This window comes from Tyto alba, unplaced genomic scaffold (genome assembly GCF_018691265.1).
Source record: "Tyto alba isolate M040663 unplaced genomic scaffold, T.alba_DEE_v4.0 Super-Scaffold_18, whole genome shotgun sequence".
Lineage (NCBI taxonomy): Eukaryota > Metazoa > Chordata > Aves > Strigiformes > Tytonidae > Tyto > Tyto alba.
In genome coordinates, this window is record NW_024881280.1 from 29,989,240 (window position 1) to 30,012,100 (window position 22,861).

The following is a 22,861-nucleotide window of genomic DNA, read 5'->3' on the forward strand; positions in this document are numbered from 1 at the left end:
TAATATGAACACACAAAAGCAGTAGGAAGTAAGTGATCACAGATAAAATAAATTGAATAAGAAAGATTTCTCTCACAATAGCACAGCTGAGATGGATGTATCTAAAGTTAAAACAGGCAAGAACATCTCCCATTTACTGGATAAGAGAGAGAAAGAGAGAGAAGGGAAGATAGCTTTGTAGACAATGTCAGATTCTACCTTATACTTCCCCTCAACTCTTAGGAAATTCCCTGATCTTGCTAAAGTATATATATCCAAATTCTTCTCTAAAAGCCAGCTGAAGGTTTGAATATATAGAATTTTCAGCCTGTGAGACTGATGTCTATGATGTACACTTTAAATATTTCTTATCTCCATTCAAATTTATTTTTTTAAAAAAAAAGCTAAGTATTTATGGTTACTTTAATTCCTTACATACACAGTTCTTGATAATTTTTCAGAATTAAATCATGTAGATAATTAACCAATAAATGCTAAATCAAAAATAATGTGTAATATATAAAAAAGAACAATATATGGTAGTGAAACAATAAAGGAAAGAAAAACATACTACTGAATTAAAAAAACCCCAGGCATTATCTACCATAAATTTAATTGTTTATTATACATGTGAGCTATTCTGGTCTGTCAACAAAGGGCTGTTGAAAAAGTGAACAAATAAACTGCACAGTAACTAGAAATCTGAGTTGCTCCTTTTTCATCTGTTAAGTCAAAAAGTACAGAGTTTCAGTTCCTAACTAGGGTGATTGGGAATCAATTGAGATTTCAAATATTTTAAGTATTCTACACACACATATACATGTAAATTAATACACCCGACTTGTCAACAGTAAAGCTTCAAAGGCTGATCTTCAGAGCTACACTTACAGTCAAAGTTCTTAAAATGTTGGTTGAAACAAATGAAGTTTCATTGATTTTTAAATATCTTGAGATCTGAGGTTTTCACTTTGTCTTTTCACCAGAGAATATTCTTTAGGCAAAGTACACTGGTGATACTTCATCTTGTCCGTACTTCACCGCAGATTCAAACTCTTTGAAGCTGATGTGGCCATCAGAATCCTGATTGACTTCTCTGTAAGAGAAAAGAGATCTGCTATTTAAGACCCAAAATACATTATGTAAAACAGACGTTATACTTAGCTGTAGATATCCAACACCAATAACTGAAGAGCTCAAGTCCTAACACTTGAGTTCTATATGAAGAATTAATGAATTAAAAAATGCTTTTTGTGTACTGCATCTCATATGAGGACCTCAAAGCTTTTTAAAAATAAACCCAAGTATCATTATGGTGTTGAACAGGAGGTAAAATATGACTTGTGCAAATTTAGCATTTTTAGCACAAATTTAGTTCTTACACCTCATCCCTAATTCCCCAAATCCAGTCACCTGTAGCAGAGATCCTCAAAGTTCCATAACTCTACATGCAACCGAAGATCTCTAGGTCTTAAGGTACCACAAATTTACATTTAAAATTTCCCAAAGTGCCCCATGACCTTCCACATGCTGCAAGCATCTTATTTTGAAACAAAGATTATGTTAACAGAAAACCTTTTCCTTGTGGTTGTAAGGGAAAAAAAAGCCAATTTGTACGTTAGTATATGCTAAAGTGGATATTCCTATAGTATAAAAAAGTCTCTGAAAGTAAAAGCTGTTAATAATTATTTCCATTATATAAACTGATAGATGATTCAATTAATCCCATTAACACAGAAAGCTAAATTTTATCAAATACATTCTGCAAAATTATTTGATGCAGTTGTAACTTGGGCTGACAAAATATATTCTGTAAAGTATTTGTCTTAGTTCTGCCTAGATTTCTTCCTAGAAATACATTATTATATAAAAATTAAAATTAAATAATTAAAAATCTGATATCAATGCACAGATCCTAATTTTATTCATAATCTGGAATTAAATTTATTATTATTACTGATAAAATTTACAGAGGACTCAAAGATTGCTAAAATTATAGTGCTGTAAACTTTGCCATCACCATTAGTGTTCAGTAGTATTATTCCTAACATTTTGCAGTGTGCAAAATGGGATGCATCTTCTACATGGACAAAATTGAAAATTTCAAAATAATTCATGCTGTTTAGAAGAGACACATTTTATTATCCTTTGGATGCCCTGGAAATTTCAAAGAGATTCGATACCCTGAAGAAGTAGTACAGTAATTCAGTTTTAAAGAAAGCCTCACACAAAGGAATAGGATGTCCTCTTTGACACTTATTCTAAATGTACTCCTGAGAAAAGCTTAGTAAAGGTAAAAGAAAATAATTTATTTACAACAGCTTCAAATACAGAAACACAGTTACAAAGGTTACAAAGACTGATAAAAGAAAACAGAAAACTTCTTACATCTGCCTATCCTTACCTCAGCTGCAAGCAGCTTCTCTAGATTATCCAGCTGTCGAGATATCAATGACTATCAAATCATGGGACTGAAGAAACATTTATTCTGAAAAAAATACTACATCTTTAAGTTTGTCTTCACAGAAGAGGGTCTTGATTTGGAATATGTGCTTCCCCTTTACCTGAAGAAATACTATTTAGATTGAAATGTTACTATTCTTCACTGCAGTAAAAATTATTAATCTTCATCTTTTTCAAGAGTCCCTCAGACTACCAGCTTTCCACCTCCTTGGAACTTTCAATGTCATTTGGTAAGATTCCTCTCATCTCTTGGCAATAAACAATCTGTACTACTGTTTAATAAACTATTAATCAATTGTGAAGTAGACTTGGTCAGACAAAGTTCAAGCCTCATGGTGCAATGATGAATCTTACATGGACATAAACACATGAAATTATACCCTGTCATTATGGAAATATTTAAATGAAATTAATTCCTTCAGCTCATCTTTGGCTCTAGAATAACATTAAAACATGATGATATTCTATTGCTTTTCAGGTCAGGACAAGTTTGAGATGATGATCACCCTTAATCAAGTCTTTAGGAACAACATGAAGCTGGAGATGGAGCAGTCAGTCAGTTTCTTGGTGAAAGGGATCCTTTCAAACACCATGTTACAATACAAAGGAATGCAAACTTATTTACCAGTGAAGGATGAATGCAGGTCATAATTACAAAATGAAGATGTTGTCCTGTAAAGTAGTGACTGAAAAGGTCTAAGAAGTCATAGAAAGTAATCAAATGAAGATCATCTCCCACTGCAGTGCTTTACATAAGAGGGTGCATATGATCCTTGAAGCAGGATAATATCTAAAACAAATACAAGACTGATTTTATTTCAAAATACAGTGTTAGAAAAATTATGAAGGAAATATTGTGTCTACCTCCTGGTGCCCACAATTTGACAAGGATACTGAAGAACTTAAAAGAACCGAGAAGCTACAGTAATTGTACAAAATCTGGAAAACATGCCTTATAACAAGACATTAAAAAACTGTTCAAAAAAAGTTTGGAGGACTGATACAATCACATCAAATAACTATCTCTCTAGTGAAAATATTTCGGATAATAAATATCTTTTTAAGCTTACAAGAAAAGCCCTGATGTTAGGCACAAGTTGAAGCTAAAGCTAGAAAAATTATAACTTAAATAAGGTGTTGTGGTTTTTTTTTTAAATGAGGTTGATGAGCTATTGATGTAACATCTAGGGATATGGGAAGTGATACTTCCTTGGTTTACCCTCCCTTGGTGTATTCTCTGTATGTTCAGGAGTTTCCTAAACCACATATGTATGTCTGCATATAATTATTCATGATGTATATTTATTGCATGGATTTTCTAACAGCTTTTTGAACTGACATGGAGACCATGGCTTGAACACCTGCTCTATGATTAAGTGCTGCCTCTTATTTGTTTTGAACCTGCAAGTCATTTGATACTCCTTGTAGTTTAAGTACCCTTCTCAGTGACTGCCACTAACACTATCAAAGGGTGCATAAAAGCGATCTGTTTGTAAAGATCAACCATTAAAGCATTTTTTTGACAAAAAGCTTATTTTAATGATAGGAATTATTATTATAACCTATGCTATTTGCAAGTAAATGATTTAATTCAAAGAAAATGTACAGATTTAAATACCTGAATGTATAAAAATAAAATAGCAAAATATTTTTTTTTAATATTATGATGTATTCTCAGAATTTAATTCTGGAAGATGATTTTATGAGTGTTTTAGAAGCTAGTGCTTACAATCTGGCTAAACTGAAGTTAATGGGAGTTTTGCCATTAATTTTCAGGAAGCAAAGATTTCAACCAAAATATCTGAGTTACAGGCATAATTCACATATTTAATGTGATTTATCTTTAATGACCTCACTAAGGGCAAATATTGCCTGACAAATTTGGTGGTCTTCTACAACAGGGTTACAGCGTTGGTAGATAAGGGAAGAGCAACTGATGTCACCTCCCTGGACTTGTGCAAAGCATTTGACACTGTCCTGCATGGCATCCTTGTCTTTAAATTAGAGAGACAGAATTGATGGATGGATCACTCAGCGGATAAGGAATTGGCTGGATGGTCGCACTCAAAGAGTTGTGGTCAACGGCTCGATGTCCAAGTAGAGAGCAGTGACAAGTGGCGTTCCTCAGGGGTCAGTGTTGGGTCTGGTGCTGTTCAACATCTTTGTTGGGGACGTGGACAGTGAAATTGAGTCCACCCTCAGCAAGTCTGCCAACGGCACCAAGCTGTGTGGCGCAGCCGACACGCTGGAGGGCAGGGATGCCACCCAGAGGGACCTGGACGGGCTGGAGAGATGAGCCTGTGCAAACCTCAGGAAGTTCAACAAGGCCAAGTGTAAGGTCCTGCACATTGGTCAAAGCAATCCCAAGCACAAATACAGGCTGGGCGATGGGTGGATTGAGAGTAGCCCTGAGGAGAAGGACTTGGGGGTATTAGTGGATGGAAAACTGACTGTGAGCCTGCAACGTGCACTCACATCCCAGAAAGCCAACCGTGTCCTGGGATGTATCAAGAGAAGTGTGGCCAGCAGCTCAAGGGAGGTGATTTTCCCCCTCTACTCTGCTCTCATGAGACCCACCCCCTTCTGCAGTACTGTGCCCAGCTCTGGGGCCCCCAATATAAGACAGGCATGGACCTGCTTGAGCATGTCCAGAGGAGGCCACAAAGATGATCAGGGGGCTGGAACACCTCTTGTACGAGGAAAGACGGAGAGAGTTAGGGTCGTTCAGCCTGAAGAAGAGAAGGCTCCAGGGAGACCATATAGTGGCCTTCCAGTGCTTAAAGGGGGCTACAGGAAAGATGGGGAGAGACTCTTTGTCAGGGAGTGTAGCGATGGGACGAGGGTTAACAGTTTTAAACTGAAAGGGGGTAGTTTTAGATTATATATAAGGAAGAAATTCTTTACTGTGAGGATGGTGAGGTGCTGGCCCAGGGTGCCCAGAGCAGCTGTGGCTGCCCCCTCCCTGGAAGGGTTCCAGGCCAGGTTGGACGGGGCTGGGACCACCCTGGGCTGGGGGAAGGGGGCCCTGCCCGGGGCAGGGGGGTTGGGACTAGATGGTCTTTAAGGTCCCTCCCAACCTGAACCATTCTATGATTTTATTCTATGATTATATTCACTACATGTGCCTGTTTGGAAGCTGTTCTTGAAAAATGACCCTAAACTTTACAAGGTGTTTGTTCAAAAACATGAAAGCCACTAAATGACACTCTGACTTATGAATCACTTTTTGAACAACTTTTCAGCAGAGATTAGCAAGATATGTTGAGTGATAAATAAATGACAAATCAACTGGTAATTAGTTAGCTGTTGTAACCTGAAGAAACACCACATTTATTTAAATGTTATGGATTTTTGGAACCTTGCCAAAAGTAATCTGAAAGCAAAATGGCGTTGAAGTGTTAAATTTTCATTTTCATCTAGCTGAAGCAAATGATATATTCATTCTTCTGATTATGAAATACTATGCCACAGCATATTGATCTTTATTTTACAGGTCACTATTCATTTAACATTCTTAGTAAAATATATACAGATATTTCAAGGTATGTAGTGCCTCGGGTAGATTGTCTGATCTTTCACTGAAAATTGAGTAATAATCACCATCACAAGTTACTGACTGAGATATAAATTATTCTCTTATACAATTAGGTAATTGAAGACTCCCCAAATCACCTAAGTGTATTTTCATAAGAAACTGGATTAGATAAATGGTACTTTCCTTCTGACAGGAATATTTTAACCATAAATCTGAGTAGAGTAAAAGAATAACCTAAAAGAGTAATGTTTAATATAAGTTGCCTCTTGAAGTTTCATGTTTATTAATTCACTGAAATGAGTATTTATCAGAAAAGTATCCACATGCAAATACAGCTCAGCCTTTTATTTTATAAATAACTGTATATATTAATCACTCACCTAAGCTTTTTTCCCAATTAACACCACAACAATTTATGTATGGTCAGATCTTGTAGTTCCTGAGATAAAAACCACAAATACAGAATTTGGCTATAGTATTTTTTCTTTTTGTATGGAAAGACTCTCACATAAGCACTACCTCTTAAAGCAAGCACACAATTTGAAATATATTGTATGTATCTAGTTTATACAATTCTTTTTTCATTAATTCATCATTTCTGTCCAAAACAAGCAAAAATATAAAATGAAGATTTTAATTTTATCCTGTTTTCCTCTAAATAATGCAGTATTTATCCTAAGTGGTAAAGCAGACAATTAAACAATAATTTCTACTACTTAAAAAAAAAACAGTAGTGAATGCACTGCAGAGCCAGTAGAGACTGCCATTGAGTTGGCTTTCAACTAGTTAGCTCAGTAGGATGAGCCCCAAAAGTCGAATAACAGCCAGAATAAATTAAACTCCACTCAGATCTCTGATGCCATGGCCATACATCAGATATGTTCAAGTGAAGAAGGTGGCTTAAAACGAGCTTAGATTTCTCCATCTTAGAGATCATTAATTATACTACTTAAAGATGTATGGTCCTCACTTTGAAAGAACTGAAGTTAACCCTTGGGAAGGAAGTTTTCATTTAATCTATTTTATGCAGGTAGAAGTTTTCATAGAGAACAGTGAGGAGGAAACACCAGATATATCACATAAATGAAATACAGGGAGAGAAATATAACATATAGGATATACCACTGAGAATGAAAACTTCAGGGTTCCTTCTTATAGCGTTCTAAATCAGTAGGGGTTCACTTTGGTTACTGCTAAAAAAAAAAAAAATGTTTATTTAAAAGTGGTAGAAATGGTTGCTTGACTTTCCAAATAATTTATTGCCTAATGCATGACTTAAAAACATTAGTGATACATTTACATTTGGGTAAAACAGCATTAACAGTTACCATAACTAAATATTAAAAAACTACTTTCTCTTTATAAATAAAGTTAGAAACTGAAACAAATTACAGAGGCCCCTACTTTCCATACACAGTTGTAATTTATCAAATGCCTACTTGTAAAGGCATAATACATGACCTTTTATGCATTGCTATATAGCACCATTTTCTCAGAGCAGATGATATAATAAGATATAATATGTGGGTAAGTAACTTATTTCTGTAATAGTCCATGAACTAGAGTGATTTTCTTAATTGTCCACATTTTTTTTTTTCCACCCTCAAAGCAATATTATTAACTAGTCCTCCTGAGTTAGAGACAAAAGCATGCCAGGCACACAAGCTTGGGTCTTTACGATTTTTCTGCAATTTACATTTCCCTGGTTTTAGGACATACAAAGAATATCAGTGTTTTTTCCCTATTTATTGTAGCCATACAAATGAGATTAAGCGTTCATACACATTTCTACCATAAGTCTTCAAAATAAATATATCAAGTTCCCTGCTATATCATTGTTTAGATGTATACTGTGAGTAAAGAGAAGCTGTGCATTTTCTTTGAATTATTTCAGAGAAGTGCTAAGGAGTGCAGTTTCCTGAATTACCATGCTGGATTGTATCTGAATTGCTTTTAAGTACTGTGAGCCATTCAGCAGTACTGCCTTGCAACTCTCACAATACATTTATTGTCTCATTAAATATTTTCTACATTTCAAATGCTGTATCTCACTTAGACACCAGAGGCCAGCAGAATTGCTGGCTATGAATGATTTAGGCCCGAAGTCCTTTTGCAAGTATTTCTGGGCATAGTTCTTTTATGCTTAAATTTCTGGCACCATTCAGGTCTTACAATGTCTGCCTTACCTTCACTCTTCCAACCTGGCTATGAAAATACAAAGACCATTTTCTATTAAAATAACTTTTCTCATTGTATTATTTATGGAAATTTAATATGAATGTCATAGGGAGCCAGCCCACACAGGAAAGCCATGGTGATTTCAAAAGGAGAAGGCAACTAAGAACCCCAGTGCCTTTTTCACTAATATCAAATTATGTTAAATTTTTATCGTTTGTCTTTTCAAGGAAGCAGAAGTACTAATGAAATGCAACTTACCTTGTGATCCAGGGATCTTCCTTTACTGCTCCTCTACTATTTATGACACTTATCTTTCCTCTGCCTCAGTCAGAAAATCTGGATTAAATTTCCAGCGGAACCATCTTTCCCATTAAAACTTTATCATCCATTATATGTGCCCCAGTGAAAAAATTTTCCAAATTACGTTTGTCTGCCGTATGCAAATTCTATTTAACCCTATTACTGACATCCTTTTCTTCCACATTCATTTGCTCTATAGAGACACTTGTTACAACGTTCTCCCAACTCTCCGTGATGCACTGAGCTTCAAAACCAATACAGGTAAATGATACTTGGCTCTCATCCTGTTGGCCCTCATTTTAACTTACTCTCTGTGATTTGAACAATGTCAAAAGATTTGTAGGGTAACATGTTACCTGCCTGCCCTGAGTCAGAGAGGACTGCTTTACTGCCTTTTTCCTCAGATTAAATGTTAAGACCATGAGGCTCAGAATTTTCTTTTATGTCTTCACTATCTGACTGAGAACTTCAATCCTGACTTTTTTCTTTGGGAATTACAATAAAAACAATAATTTTTAAAAATCTAAAAATAAGTCAATTTACAAACACAAGTCTGTTAAACGTGTTTTCCTACTATTTGGTCACAAGTTTATAAATTAATATTGGCTCCAATATGCAACTATCATAAGCTAGAAAAATAAGTCCTATTTCCTGGAAAAAGCTCTTTTTTTTTTTTTTTTTTTTCTCCTATGCAAACTACTTATGGCAGCAGCAATGAAAAGAACGGAACATTTTCTTTCACTTTCCAAAGTACCAGTCTGTGAAACAAACAGATTCATAAAAATACTCCATATGATTACAATATAATTCCATAGAGTAAGCAGAAATATCACTTGAATATGCATTAAACTATACAACGAGCATACAGACCTGTGGGTGTTCAACAGCTGAAATCTTGTATTTCACAGTTTGAATTGCTCTGAGTAAGAAACTCACTACTTGACAATTCAGTAAAAAACTACCACCACCAAATAATCTGAAAACAACTGCTAGGAACTGCAGAAATTGATCAAATGCATATGATCTCAACAATTTAAGAATAAAGTTTTCAAGTCCAGAGTTTAAAATTTATTATATCTTTTACATCCAATTTTTATTGCCATTACATTTATTTGATATTTTAAAATAAACCATCAGGGAATAATTTAAATCAGAGCCAAGACTTTCACTGCATTTAGAACCAGAGCTGTCACACTGATTGAGCAGTGAGAGTAAAAATTACACTTCATGCAAGGAGTCCCTGCTGAGGACAAAATGACCCACCAATTGAAGATTCAAGGATGACAGCTTCTTCAACAGGCTGCCTTCTCTTCTGATTAACCAGCTGGTTCTTTCTCCTCATCCTGCTTTCTTCCTTGTTGATGGGATTCCTGCAGAGCTCCACAGCTGTTTTGTTACTAATGTGTGTATATTAATTTCACTTCTTTAAAAATGTAAGTGTTGAGAAAAGCCATTCTGATCTTTAGTAAACACGGAAGGATTATGATGATACCCCCAGTTTTGCTCCCAGAAACAGGACATGCTATTGGAATACAAGCAGTCAGAAGTTTCAGTTAGGCAGGAGAGCTTAAGGAAGCATTTAAATTGTCATACAATAGTATTACTGTTAAGACAGAAATGTACTTCACTTTACCTTCAATCCTGTTGAGTTTTTAAAAATTATTTTTAAAAGTAGAGAACAAATTAATTACTAACTGAGGCGAGAACTGTACCAACAATACACTGCCTTCAGTCGTTTCTTCTCTGAGAAAAATACTGTCCTCTTTTTCTGAGTGCGCTGCCTGACTACTGCTCTCAGTAACTGTAGTATACTTCTTGATGCCTAATTGTCTACCTGCAATATTGTCAATATCCATTATCAATATCCATTGATGTACGCTTTCCCTGATTTTCTTTCCTCGGAACAATGGAAACAGTTATCATTCCATGGTTGATCCCACCGGGCTAGTAGTGGTACTTGGGTAGAGTAACTCTTCCGTTTATTTCTCTGAATGCTTCTCAGTGAACAAACTACCTCAGACACTCTTTATTATTTCTGCCTTCTTTTTCTGCTGACCAGGAGACTGTCACAGAAGAACCTTTGAGCCTCAACTTCTCTGAGTATGTTTCCTAGCTCATCTTGAATTTTTTGGTGTGCAACATCCCACTGTAGTATGTCTTCTCACTCTCTTTCACTTAGGAAAAATAATTTACCCTTTGAATATAAATGATCCTTGCTTATGTCAATCTTTTTTACTGCTTGTTCTTAAGCTTCTGCCCCTTAGAAAAGATCTACTGAAATCTACAGGGATCTCCGGGTTTTATAAGTGAATTAAGAAATGCCTTGCAGAGCACAAGAAAGAACTGTCATTTGGAATCATTACCAAATGTGTATGTTTCTCATGGATTTATTTAATGAGCAGTTGTAGGAAAAACATCATTAGAAAATATGTTCATCCCTGACTTGGAATTAAGTAGAATTTCTAATACATGATATGTATTATAATAATATCGAATAATGTAATTGCATATACTATATAATATATACTATATAATACTTAATGGGTAATATTTAATGTGTAATACAGGCTATAATCATTATATAAGGAGACAATGTTGTATAATATTATAAATATTAATAATTTATAATTTATAGATTATTCAGAGAATGATGCAACAGTATGTAACATGGAAGACATGGCAGTTGGATACAACAGTCTGAATTATGCGTTAAGCTTGACTGTTCAAACAAAATCACTTTTTACAGAGTCAAAACTAGAAGCCTAGGAAAAAGAAATGCAGATTATATCCCCAAAGGGAGGTTTACCATAGAGAGATGATCATAAAGTGTCCTGGAATCTTAGTGGAAAAGCAACCCAGCATGAGCTTTTAAGGAGCAGTTAAGACAAAAAGAGTGAACCCATTTTTAGTTAAACAAATAAGGGAGAAGTGTTACTTATGCTGCAGATGCAAAATGCCATGGATAACACCAATACTGGAATACTGCATTCAACCCTGGCGTCTGTTTTTGAAAAGAATACATAATACATTAGATGATGCAGAAACCTAACCTGCCAAAAAATCATTTGGAAACAGAAATTACCCAAAGGAATTCAGTTCTTCTGTTTCCATCAGATGAGGTTGACATGACCATAGTTTACCTCCATAGAGATGATAATATGAAAGGGCTGGTGAACAAGAACCAATGACAAAGGCTAAGAAGAGGCAAAATGAAAAAGAAAACAAAGATGTTTAGAAAAGAATGAGTCAAATTACATATATGTAATGAACAAATATTCAAGCTAGTATATTTAAAAAAATCCTAATCACTATACTTACATCAAAAGTTCAGATAGTCCCTCATCTCTTCTCATTTTACTGAGTGCAATTGCTTTAAAACCGTCATCCTTGCTGAGGACTAGACACCTAACTTTAGAGCTACTAATTCTGCCTTCAATTATTTGGTAAAAGCACTGAGGCTTACTCAGAGATTGACTATTTTCTCCATAGTACTAACTCATCAGATGAGGAAAAAAGGGAGTTTAAAAATCAAGGTTTTAGATAAATCTAATGTATTTAATATTTACATCCTTTTATCTCCTCTGAATAGATTTATTTGAAAACATGAAATACCTTACTTCATGGCTAACATATTTAACAATTTTTATCATTAATATTCACCTGCTGCTGTTATCTAAAAGCCCCAATTAGGTTTGAGGCCTCATTTAACAAGGAACTATGGAATACAAAAGACAAAACCTGGAAAAAATGAGGTTATACCTAAAAAAGACGTGAAAAACCCTAATCACAGTAGACGAGTACTAGTCCATCCAAGTGCTGCCCAGATGGGAACTTAGGTTAAAACTTCCTTAAACCCCAGGTGGCAAATGGTCACCCTGCTTCCAGAGCTGCTGAAACTTTGAGAGGGCTGATTAGACATCACTTTGTTTAGCCAAGGATCCCCTATGTGACAACGGTTTACCTTCACTCACCCAGGTTTGGTAGAAGCAGAGGAGGGCATGTACCCACCTAAAGCTCCAGTTTGAGCAGATGGCCACCTGCACTCTGCCCGTGTTCCCTGGAGAAGTGCAAATAGTTAAATATCATCAAGCTACTAAATTCAATGTGACTAGATGGTGTCCAGTTTATTCCTCCTTCATATCTTAACATTATTTATTCTAATACTGAAAAAGATGAATACTATTCTCTAGCTAACTTGCAGACTGCAGGAAAAAAACCACATATATATATATATATATATTTCATGTATATTTCTTACAGTTTAAAGCTGCACTCTCACACTTTGCAAGTTAGATCCGATCTGAAAAGTTTCAAATAAAATGCATACTTTGGAAAAGAATAAAATAATGTTAGTGTTCCAGTACTCATTCCTCTAAGTCATTCTTGAAACAATGATGTAGCATGGACAAAGTAGATACTCTGTGACATAGGACACTGTCTTTTTAAAAAGACTAGAAGTTGAGTATTAAAGGTCACGGGCACATGAATAGGCTGAGAACTGGTGAGTTGAGCACTCCTACTTGTCCAGAGATGCAAACCCAGGATGCAAACTTTGAAAGAAGTGACAAATGTCCTCCTTGATGAATGATGCAATTTTCTCACACTCTTAAATGTTTATCTGTCATGAACAGCCTGCTTGTTTCTCATGCTTTCAAATGCACATCTGCTCATCTGTGTGCAGCTGCCATGTTGCAGCAAAGTTTATGCTTTGAGCTTCACAAATTAAGACAGCACCTTGATGTGCTAGCACCACGTGCACAGATTTGAATCCAATGTCATATTCAAAAGATATTCTTGCTAGATCTTGATTATTTTATTCTTGTTGCCTATACTTTCAACGGGATACTACCAATCACCTGTCATGATCTGAATTAATTGCAGGACATCGGATAGAAAGAGCATTACTGTCACTGTAAGACAATCCACACTATGAGCACTGTAGTCATCCCTGCTCCTTTTATCAAATTCTCTACAACATTTGACATAGCTAATGAACTATGAACTGTATGTAAAAGAGGCTGACTGTTTTGAAACAGTTTATTTCAAGAGAGCCATAACCAGAGAGGAGCAATAGAAAAATGCACTTCACAGTTCCCTTTTTCTTCAACCTTATTTAAAATACAGACACAGAGACTGAAAGAACTGGAAACGTGTCATGAACTTCAGTGAAAATACTATGTAAGCATTACAAAATTCCACCCTTTTATCATATTGTATTGCTCACAGTAACACAATGTCACCAAACTGCCTCAGTACTTGAGCTCATGGATAAAAAGCAGAAGGTAGAAGCAGAAACCGAGAAAAATATAAGTTACACTTGGTGGCAGGAAGAAACACTTTAAGGAGCTTGTGGCACAGTGAAGTACCTACTGGCTGATGTTACACAACCCCATTTAGGCAAGTCAGCCTATAATTTAGAACTGATCCTGGACTTCTCTCTTTGACAATAACTCTAAAATAGGTACAAGAATTCATCCTGTCTTTACTGTTGATGATTTGGCCTCTGTAATACATGCTTTTGTCACCTTTCTGCTGGACTACAGCAATGCAATATCCTGGGCATGAAGCCATTAGCTCTTAGGAAACTCAAAATAGTACAGAACACAGCAGCACATTTCCGCTGCAACCCAGGGTACTATAAGCACATCAAATCTGCTTTCATCTTCCACACTGGCTCCAGTAAAATACTGAGCCAAGTTTTATGTCTTTGTCATTATCTTTAAGGTGTCCAGTAGTCTAGGAACAGAATACCTAAAGGATCAACTGAGAACCTGCAGCTCTGTCCCATTAAGGACAAAGCTTATTGTGTGCTGTAGATGGAGCTTTGAAAGAGAATAGTCTAAAGCAGTTGAATTAATGCTCATAACATCGAAATCATCATCACTGGCTATTGAGTACAAGATGTACTTTCTGGATCTTAATCTCAACAACTAGTTCTTTTGTAATAATAATAATACAGCAATTTGAAGCAAATTCACAAGAATCTAACAAGTTTTTGTTTGCTGTAATAGGAGACAATGAAGGAAAAAAAGAATTGCATTTAAGTATTACCCCTACTTGTTCTGGAAATGAGTCAGCTACAAAGACAATGAAGTATGTATAAATATCTTATTAGAAGAGCATCAGCTGTTTATTCTAAATGTAGTGGCACTGCATGTCTTATATGAATCAGGATATACCATGTCAGTGACAATCTAATTGTTTAAAAAAAAAAAAAAAATTGGAGCAATGTGTTTTAGAAACCTTTAGGAAAAAAAGCGAAATATTAAGAGGCAATGTAAAAATTTCCAAAACAGTTAAGAAGTTTGAGGACCAAAGTGTAATTTGTTTTCATTGAGGCAGAATTGTAAATGCCTAACAGATCCAGAAAGTAATGTGTGTGTTAGGCACTTTTAATAATTCCATTTAAATTTTACTAGACAATACTGTATTTAAGGTAATATAAAAAACTGGATTTCTCATGCCACATCTCACATGCAAAGATTAAATTAAGGAAAGGACTGAAAATCCAGAAACACTCTATTCAGCAAAGGACAAATATAAATGAAAATTTCTTCAGGGACATATTAATCTTCGTGTCTGTACAACTTAGCAAAATGAATGCCATATAGTATTAAGTAAAATACTGGTTTTATCAACAAAACCTGTTCTGTAATCAATTTACCTTAGCAATACTAATAATTATGTAATCATCATGTAATAAAAGCTTTTGAAAACTGATGATTATTCAAGTGAAAGGTCCTGCCTCCCATTAAGCCTTCTCTGAGGCATCAAGTTCCCATTCTCTACACCTAATTCAGGTACAGAAACATTTCTGATTTTTAAAATTGTATTTATTATTATCAGTGTAAATAGAAGAGTTTGAAACCTTATCTCTAGCATATCAGTTCCTGTTAGACAGATTTACACTCTAAACGTCACTCAAGTCTTCAAGTAAGGGGACAGTTACAAGGAACCATAAATATGGAAAGAAATCTGTCTTAAACAATGTGATACTAAAAAGGAGATCAAATAATTTCTATTTCAAATATATAATCACTTCAACTGAGCTATCCAGTACCATCCTGAAGTTGATTATAAGATGAAAGAAATGGGACAGAGATGATAATCATTTAATCCCTTAAGAACAGCTATTCTGAAGAGCTTTTCACTTTGTGCTCAACAGTATTCTAACATGTTATGATCCAGCTAGAAAAGAAGGATAATGATGAGGAAAATTATGTTTCCAGCAACAGAGAATTTTCACAGTAATAGGAAGTCCTACAAAAGAAATAATACAGGAAAACTGACCACTTTAACAGATGGTGTCATAGATAAGTGCACAGATGCAGTATTTGACAGTGACGAGTTCACATCTTCAGATGTGGTGAGGATTTGTAACTTCAGAACTAGAGTAGCAGAGATTAATACATATTTGCCAATCCTGGATGCTGAGGATATCTGCACATGGGACTGAATGCGATGAGAGACGGCATGGTTCTGACTGTACATTCACCGCTATATTCAAATGAAATCCTTGTTGTGCTTTCCAAACTGAAGGTGTGGACAGAGGAGACATGAACACCCAAGCAGTTTTGACCTGGACTGCGGGAAAAGGAATTATGGTTGCTCAGGAGGGCATTTCCAGGACCCTCTGAGGATGTTTGACTACGTACAACTATCTGAAGTTCTTTGCTGCTAACAGACTGGGACAGAGCCCAAGAGAAAGGCATGTCTGGGGTGTCCTGAGCTCTGCAGGGACTGTTAGTGTTGTTCCCATGGAACATCCACACTGCCTTCCCCAGGGTGAGCAGCAGACCACTGCTTCAGACATAACTCACTACAGAGCTCCCTTTCTAACATGTATTTAAAAGAGCGTGAAAATGACTGTATAACCTTCCTGACAGGTAATTTTTGCTGAGACTGCGTTTACATTTTCAATTTAAATTTTGAAATACTTTGGAGAAGCTTGTCTATTACTGTGAAATGTTTTAGAATGTTTTAACCAGATGCTCCTTTAGTGGCTGAGTAAACACAAAACTAACATTGTGTTACGATGTAAATCAAACTTGCATGCAGTCGAAAAGACTAGTTTGAAGGAGAAAACTAGTGAAAATACCACTAAAGCAACTGGCACAACAACATTTGATTAAATTTGCTTCATATGATCTGTTTTGCACACAGTCTACCAAATACTTATGACCAATTTAATTTCTTTTTATAATATTGAATGTGGTCTAGGGAGGACAGCATTCAATATGTTATCCCTTCTCAAACAACGACACAATTAAAAGAACAAAATAAAACAAAACCAATGGAAAATAGGAACTAATACCAGTTATTGTGCCTCATAAATGGAACAGTATATATCATAGAGCTCTGGTTCTTAGTATTGCCATGTGTTAACTGCAGATGGAATTACTGAAGCACAGAGATACAATTCTAATAGATTTCTATTAATACTTCACTTGGTAGACCTAACACAATTCATCTTCTACCTTCAGATTTACATAATTGATTTCTTAAACTATGCATGAATTATAGTATTATTTTAAAGATTTAGTTTTTGAGGTCAACTTCAGATACACAACTTTTCCCTATTATTTTATAGAAAAAGGAAGAATGTGACCATTTTGTTACATGTGCTGCTGGGAAAAGCAAAGTGTCAACAAGATCTTTTTTTAAAACACTGGCATTCACATGAGATTCTGTAATTTGGATGTATTTGGCTTTTAATAAGAATGTTTTCTAAAACATTTCTTCACTTTGTGAAAAATTAATATCTCTCAATTCATTTTACTTGCATCAGAAAGTCTCCTTGTGATCACCTATTGATAGTACTAGTTAACCAGAACAGACTTCTTGATCTTCTGTGTACTTTAAGAAATATAGTCACTATGGTGTTTCTGTGACCAGCATCACATGAAAGATAAATCCCTCATGAGATAAATAAGAATTATTGAAGCAACCAGTTAACCTTATACCTTTGATTATTACATGCTGCCTACCTAAAACCAAGACTCTGTAATTGCATACAGTAGGCCTTACGTATTGACTCCAACTTGATTCTTGCATTACCATACATTTCTGCCACATTTCTCCTCAAAGGTGCCTTTATTCCAATGATAGATTAATGAGTTTGCATATATGTTTGTGAAATGTGAAGTGATCCAGAAATGCATCTTTCTAAGGGTTTCTGTATTCTACTCTGTAAATCATAAATTTTCTTCCAGTACCTATGGGCTAGATTATATTATTTGTTTTGAGGCATAAATCTCAAGGAACATCAATTGGGAGGTAATATTAAATTCTGAAAATGGTATCAGGAATTTACACATTTAGCTGATACTATCTGCACTCTAGTAAGAGTATGACACATGATGGACACCTTAAAATCAATACTTTAATAGAAAGACTTCATAATTCAGTGCTCTGTTTTCTCCCACATTTTTTCCTATATACCTTAGTCTCAATTTGAGAACACAGGAAATACATTATTCTAGATATTAAGAGAGGGCTTAGGAAATTATTTTAGGAAACTATTTTAAAAACAAATGAACCTGAAAAAAAGTGTTAGTTACAATGAATCTGAAATCACTTTTGTGCTTTGTTTTTTCTACTTAATATTATTGGGGAAAGAAACATTGTATTAGAGGTAAAAATAGCATGAACTGTATGTCAAATATTTTTCACTTTGAGGTTTTCAGATATTTATGATTTCTGTTTAATTCTTCTCATTTTTCTCCCTGTTTAGCAACTGGATTCACCATCTGTTTCAGTATGAAACATCACATAAGGGTAGCATAGATCTGGGTAACATAAACTGCCTCAAAAGCTGCCTTGATAGAAACAGATGGAATCATACAAACATAATCTTTAAATGTGCAGTTGCTGAAGTTATACTTTTTCTTTATACAAAGGAATTTTTAGGATTTATTTAAAGAAAACCAGGCTAGCTATCTAGACTATTTTAGTAAAAGATACATTACTATATACTTTAAACATTGAACCAAACTATCATTAAGCCTGCATGCTTCATTAGGTGTGCTTTCATATAGCAGTATTGTATTCAACAAGAAATAAAGATATTCATCAGAGCATAAAAATACAAATACATACTAAAAGCAGGTTTAAGAAGAAAACAGTAGACATAAATAAATCTCTTTTCAGATTTACAGAGATCATAAATTCAGAAGAAATTCTAGTTATTTACTAGACTTACTAAATAAATATGTTTTATAGAATCCATTATTCTACACTAACCAAACTGTATTTTCATTAAACTGTCTTTATTTACATTAAAAAAAGACTTCATAGACATACTAAAGAAGAATAACCTGGTTTAAGCAATATCATACCAAAGTTATTTCAAGATGCACAATACCAGCATATGCTATGCCTCGGAAGGAGAAGCAACACATTTATATTCAAAATTCTTAAAGGAAAAGAAGGCTGTTTACCAGTCTGTGGAGCTAGAGTATTCTGTTTCTGCAAATCCCCAGTACTGCAAAGTGCATGCTTTCACTGTTGAAAGCAGAGATCTGTGAACCAGGTGCATGCTACATCACATAAACAATACACTGTAACGAGTTTCATTAAAAGCTGTGTTCTTAGCTGTTATGGGAGACATCCACAGATGAATTAATTTTTAAAAAGACCTAAAGAAGTGAGAAAACCAGAGAATTTACACTTAAATTCTTCTACCCACTGGTAAAATTCCTTTTTCTTTCAGGAATCAGTTCTACAGCTTTCTCTCTGCTATTGAGATATGACTGCAATAGATAAGAAAGGTAGTGGGAAAGAGTAAAAACCCAAGATGATGCTTTCAAAACAAGAATCTGATTAGACTCAGAGAGTGTAATTTTTCACTGGCGCTTCACATTTTTTCACAATTTATACATTCCTAAAACAATCTATACAAAGCTACTTCACATTTTATGGATAAATGTCCTGGTACAACTGCACCTTCTAACACCATAAGAGGATTTAATGCAAAACCTAATCCATTTGCATAGCATCTGAAATGAACTAGCTTTCCCTTTAACCTTATGCTTTCACATTAGTAATAAAGAATATAAACACAAAAATTACCACACTAGATCAAATCATTGGTTTTACCTTGTACCCAGCTTTTGACAGTTATCAATAGGAGATACTTCAGGAAAAAATACTAGTACTTGCCAATAGTCCTAAGTATTGAAACAGGCACTCACAGAGGAATGTTCTTCCCAGTGCTCATTGATGTGTGGCTGCCTTATACTCTAGTGTTCGTATTTTCTCACCTAAATACAAATCTACTTAATGTAACTTTCTGTATTTTTACTCCTCGTAGGAGTAAAAGGCTTAAGTCTTCTCTGAATACTGCTGAATATTAGGATTTATATAACGAGGTTCAAGCAAGCCTCAACGCACTTTTTTCACATGGTGGTTGTACTTTTATTACAATAGAAGATAAGTCCTAGTTCAGAGTTCCTTGTCTTTTTTAACATTCTCTTTTTTGTTTCCTTCAATCATGCATGTTCTTATTCATCTCTTATCCAAGCTAACTGATCCCAATCTTTCCAATTTCTTCTCACATGCAAGTTTGCCCTTATCTATAATACTTTTGTCCATTTCTGGAATTTTTCCATTAAAAACAAAGCCCTTTGAGTCAGGCAGTAGAATTTATGTGGTCTAACTTGTCACCAAAAAGTTGTGTCAAGTTGAAACTGGTTACCTTGGTTTCATCTAGCCACTGGAGAGAGGGAGAGGCACTTACTAAGAGCAAGGCATCCCATCCTACCACAGGCATCTGAGATAGGTGGGATGAATCATCCTCTCTAAACAATCCTTAAAAGAAGATCAGAGATGAGACTATCAGATTCCATAGTATCACATGGAGCAACCAAAGGAAAGCAGTAACAGCAGTTGAAAGCAGTATATTATAAATATTCCAATACTGCTTTTTTTTCTTGTTCCTTTTACTTCCCAACACTATCCTTATATTTTTTTGATATTGCTGAATACAAGTGGAGATATTCATTGTCATTGCTATGACAGTATGCAGGTCATTTCTTTGAGTAGTTGTTGAGTTGATTTAGAACTGAGAATGTACGTAACTATTGCAAACCATTCCTTTGGCTATATATAACCTTAATTCTTTAGGTAATGATGTTCATCTCCTATTGGGCTACCAATTTACTTTGCATTGAAGGTTTCATTAGATATCTTGATAAACTCATACAGTCTCAATGAACATAATCTGACATTCATTATTAACCAGTAGCTTCATTATTCACTCCCTTTTAGTTAATAAATGCATTTTAAAAGATAGGATTTAATCAGATGTCATCCCAGTATTCAAGTCTCATGTTTGCAGTATATTTTATGCATGTACTATTTTGTTTTTCAGACATAGACATAGTCTTTACCCTAGAAGTGCCCAAAGCTCTGATCAGCATGGAAGCTTGTATGGAACAAGGACTAAAATGTCCACAGAGAATCTGTAGTGTCTTTGTGAAAAGAAACATATTTTTCCACACTTTAAACTCTCTTTCTAAAAGGAAGTCTTCTTTTTCTCCTACTTTCACACCTGCCAAGGCTAGGTAAAAAAAAAATTTAAATGAAATATATAAAAGAAATAATGTACACTGGATCCCCTATACCTACAAGTCCCAAGGAAAGTAATGAGATTCCATTATTTAGTAGTGCAGATTATGTAAAAAGATCTTGTGAAAAAGAGACAGCCAACTTGCAATGGTGATTGTTTTAGAAAATTCAGTAGATCTTCTACCACATGATATTATTAATCTACATGTAAATTACTTATAATTATCTTTATTTATTAGAATTCACTTTTCCCAGTGACAAAAAATCTGTGATCAGATACGACTGTTTATTTTATGCTGAAATGTTGCAAACTGTCAACAGCTCTATAAGCAAACCAGAAAAACAAATGAAAGCAGAGTAAGTAGTGTCTATTTTACTATTTAGATATAAATACTATATTCTTTCCCACGAATGCTTGTAGTTGCTCTGTAAATAAATTACATTTCTGTTTCTCAAAGGAAATCATACACAATTGGAAAGGAACTGCATAAACACTAGAATGTGTCATTCCACTTGAAAAACTGATATATGAATTTAATAACCAAACATAGACAAAATCATAAAGAAGAAATATGCCTGACAGACAGATGGTCTAGTCTAGAACTGGAAGCCTGTGTTCAGTTACTGGAGCTTCTATTTGTTCCATGCGTGACATCAGCCAAGACTTTTCATCTACTCTGGGCTTCAATTTTCCTCTATACCACATGGAAAGAATACAACCCTTCACTCCCTTCACTCCTCTCAAACATAAAAGTTCCTAAGAAATTTACTATATTCATCACTAAAGTAATCCATAATTTTATTATGATATCCAACAGAAGAAGACTTTTTTCCCTTGTTTTGTACAACATATAGACAAAATCACAGCTGCTTAGTAGTTTAACCTGACCCAACTACAGTTAAGGGGTTGTTTTAATCTTTTCATTCCTTTCCATCCTTCTTTTTCTCTGCTTTCATCCTTTTTTTGCTGTTTTTTCATTGCTGCTGTTGAAAAAGAGGAATTTTTATTTTGGTCCTGAAGACAACACTAGCTCTTTTCTGGTAAGAGCTTTAAAGCTTCTTCTCTTGCTTTGAGGAAACTCATCTTTGTAGTTCATGATAGAATTAAGAGTTGAAAAGTTATTACTGGAAATTGGGAAGCACTACCTCCAGCACTTTTTACCAATACTGTTAAAAGTCTTTAATATGAACACTAAGCCACCAAATTCATCTAAGTATAACAGAAAACTTTATTGCTGCATAGGAAACATGAGACTGATGGTCTTAAACAGCTTATCTGAGTACATGGATCGCTACAACAGAGACTAACAGATTTGAATCGCAGTAAATATATTCATTAGTTCATGAAGGCAAGCATCACTGTAGCACAGCCCACGTGTTATAAGACAGAATGCAGTCTTCTCTTTATTGGCAAATGCACACAAAAAAATAGTTGAGTGTTTTTGCATATTTCTGGCTCTCTCAGTAATTCTGTGGATTCTAAAAGGGTAACAATTGCAGTCTGAAAGGTGTCTTGGTAGCTTGAAGAAAAAGTTCCTCTAATCCACCCTTGAAGTTTAACAAATATTACTAAATTAAAGTACTTCTTCCTACTTCCTACTAATACTATTTGTGTACTCTTTTTTTTTTTTTCTTTTCAGGGTTGTTTCAGCCAGGTTTAGTCTCACCCAGGCAGATGAAAAATTGGAAGGTAGCACTTACGTGTGATAAGAGTAAAGAAGCTGTAAAACTGGATGATGACTGCAGAGAGCTGACGTTAAGGACTGCTGTGTTTCAACAGCCTATATTAGCCTAATCTTAGCACTAAAAATGAAAGAAAAACTAACTTTCTGAATTCCACAG

General features: G+C 34.9%; 1 protein-coding gene across 1 annotated transcript in view; it reads right to left on the reverse strand.

Moving 5' to 3' along the window:
* Positions 1 to 615: 615 nt before the first annotated feature.
* Positions 616 to 22,861, reverse strand: part of EFCAB11 (EF-hand calcium binding domain 11) — a gene marked incomplete at its 5' end in the record, with an annotated part of 63,387 nt that continues 41,141 nt past the window's right edge. The window contains one exon of the mRNA XM_042790974.1: positions 616 to 1,072. Within this exon, the coding sequence (XP_042646908.1) occupies positions 1,014 to 1,072 (59 nt within the window). The remainder of the gene's footprint in view (positions 1,073 to 22,861) is intronic.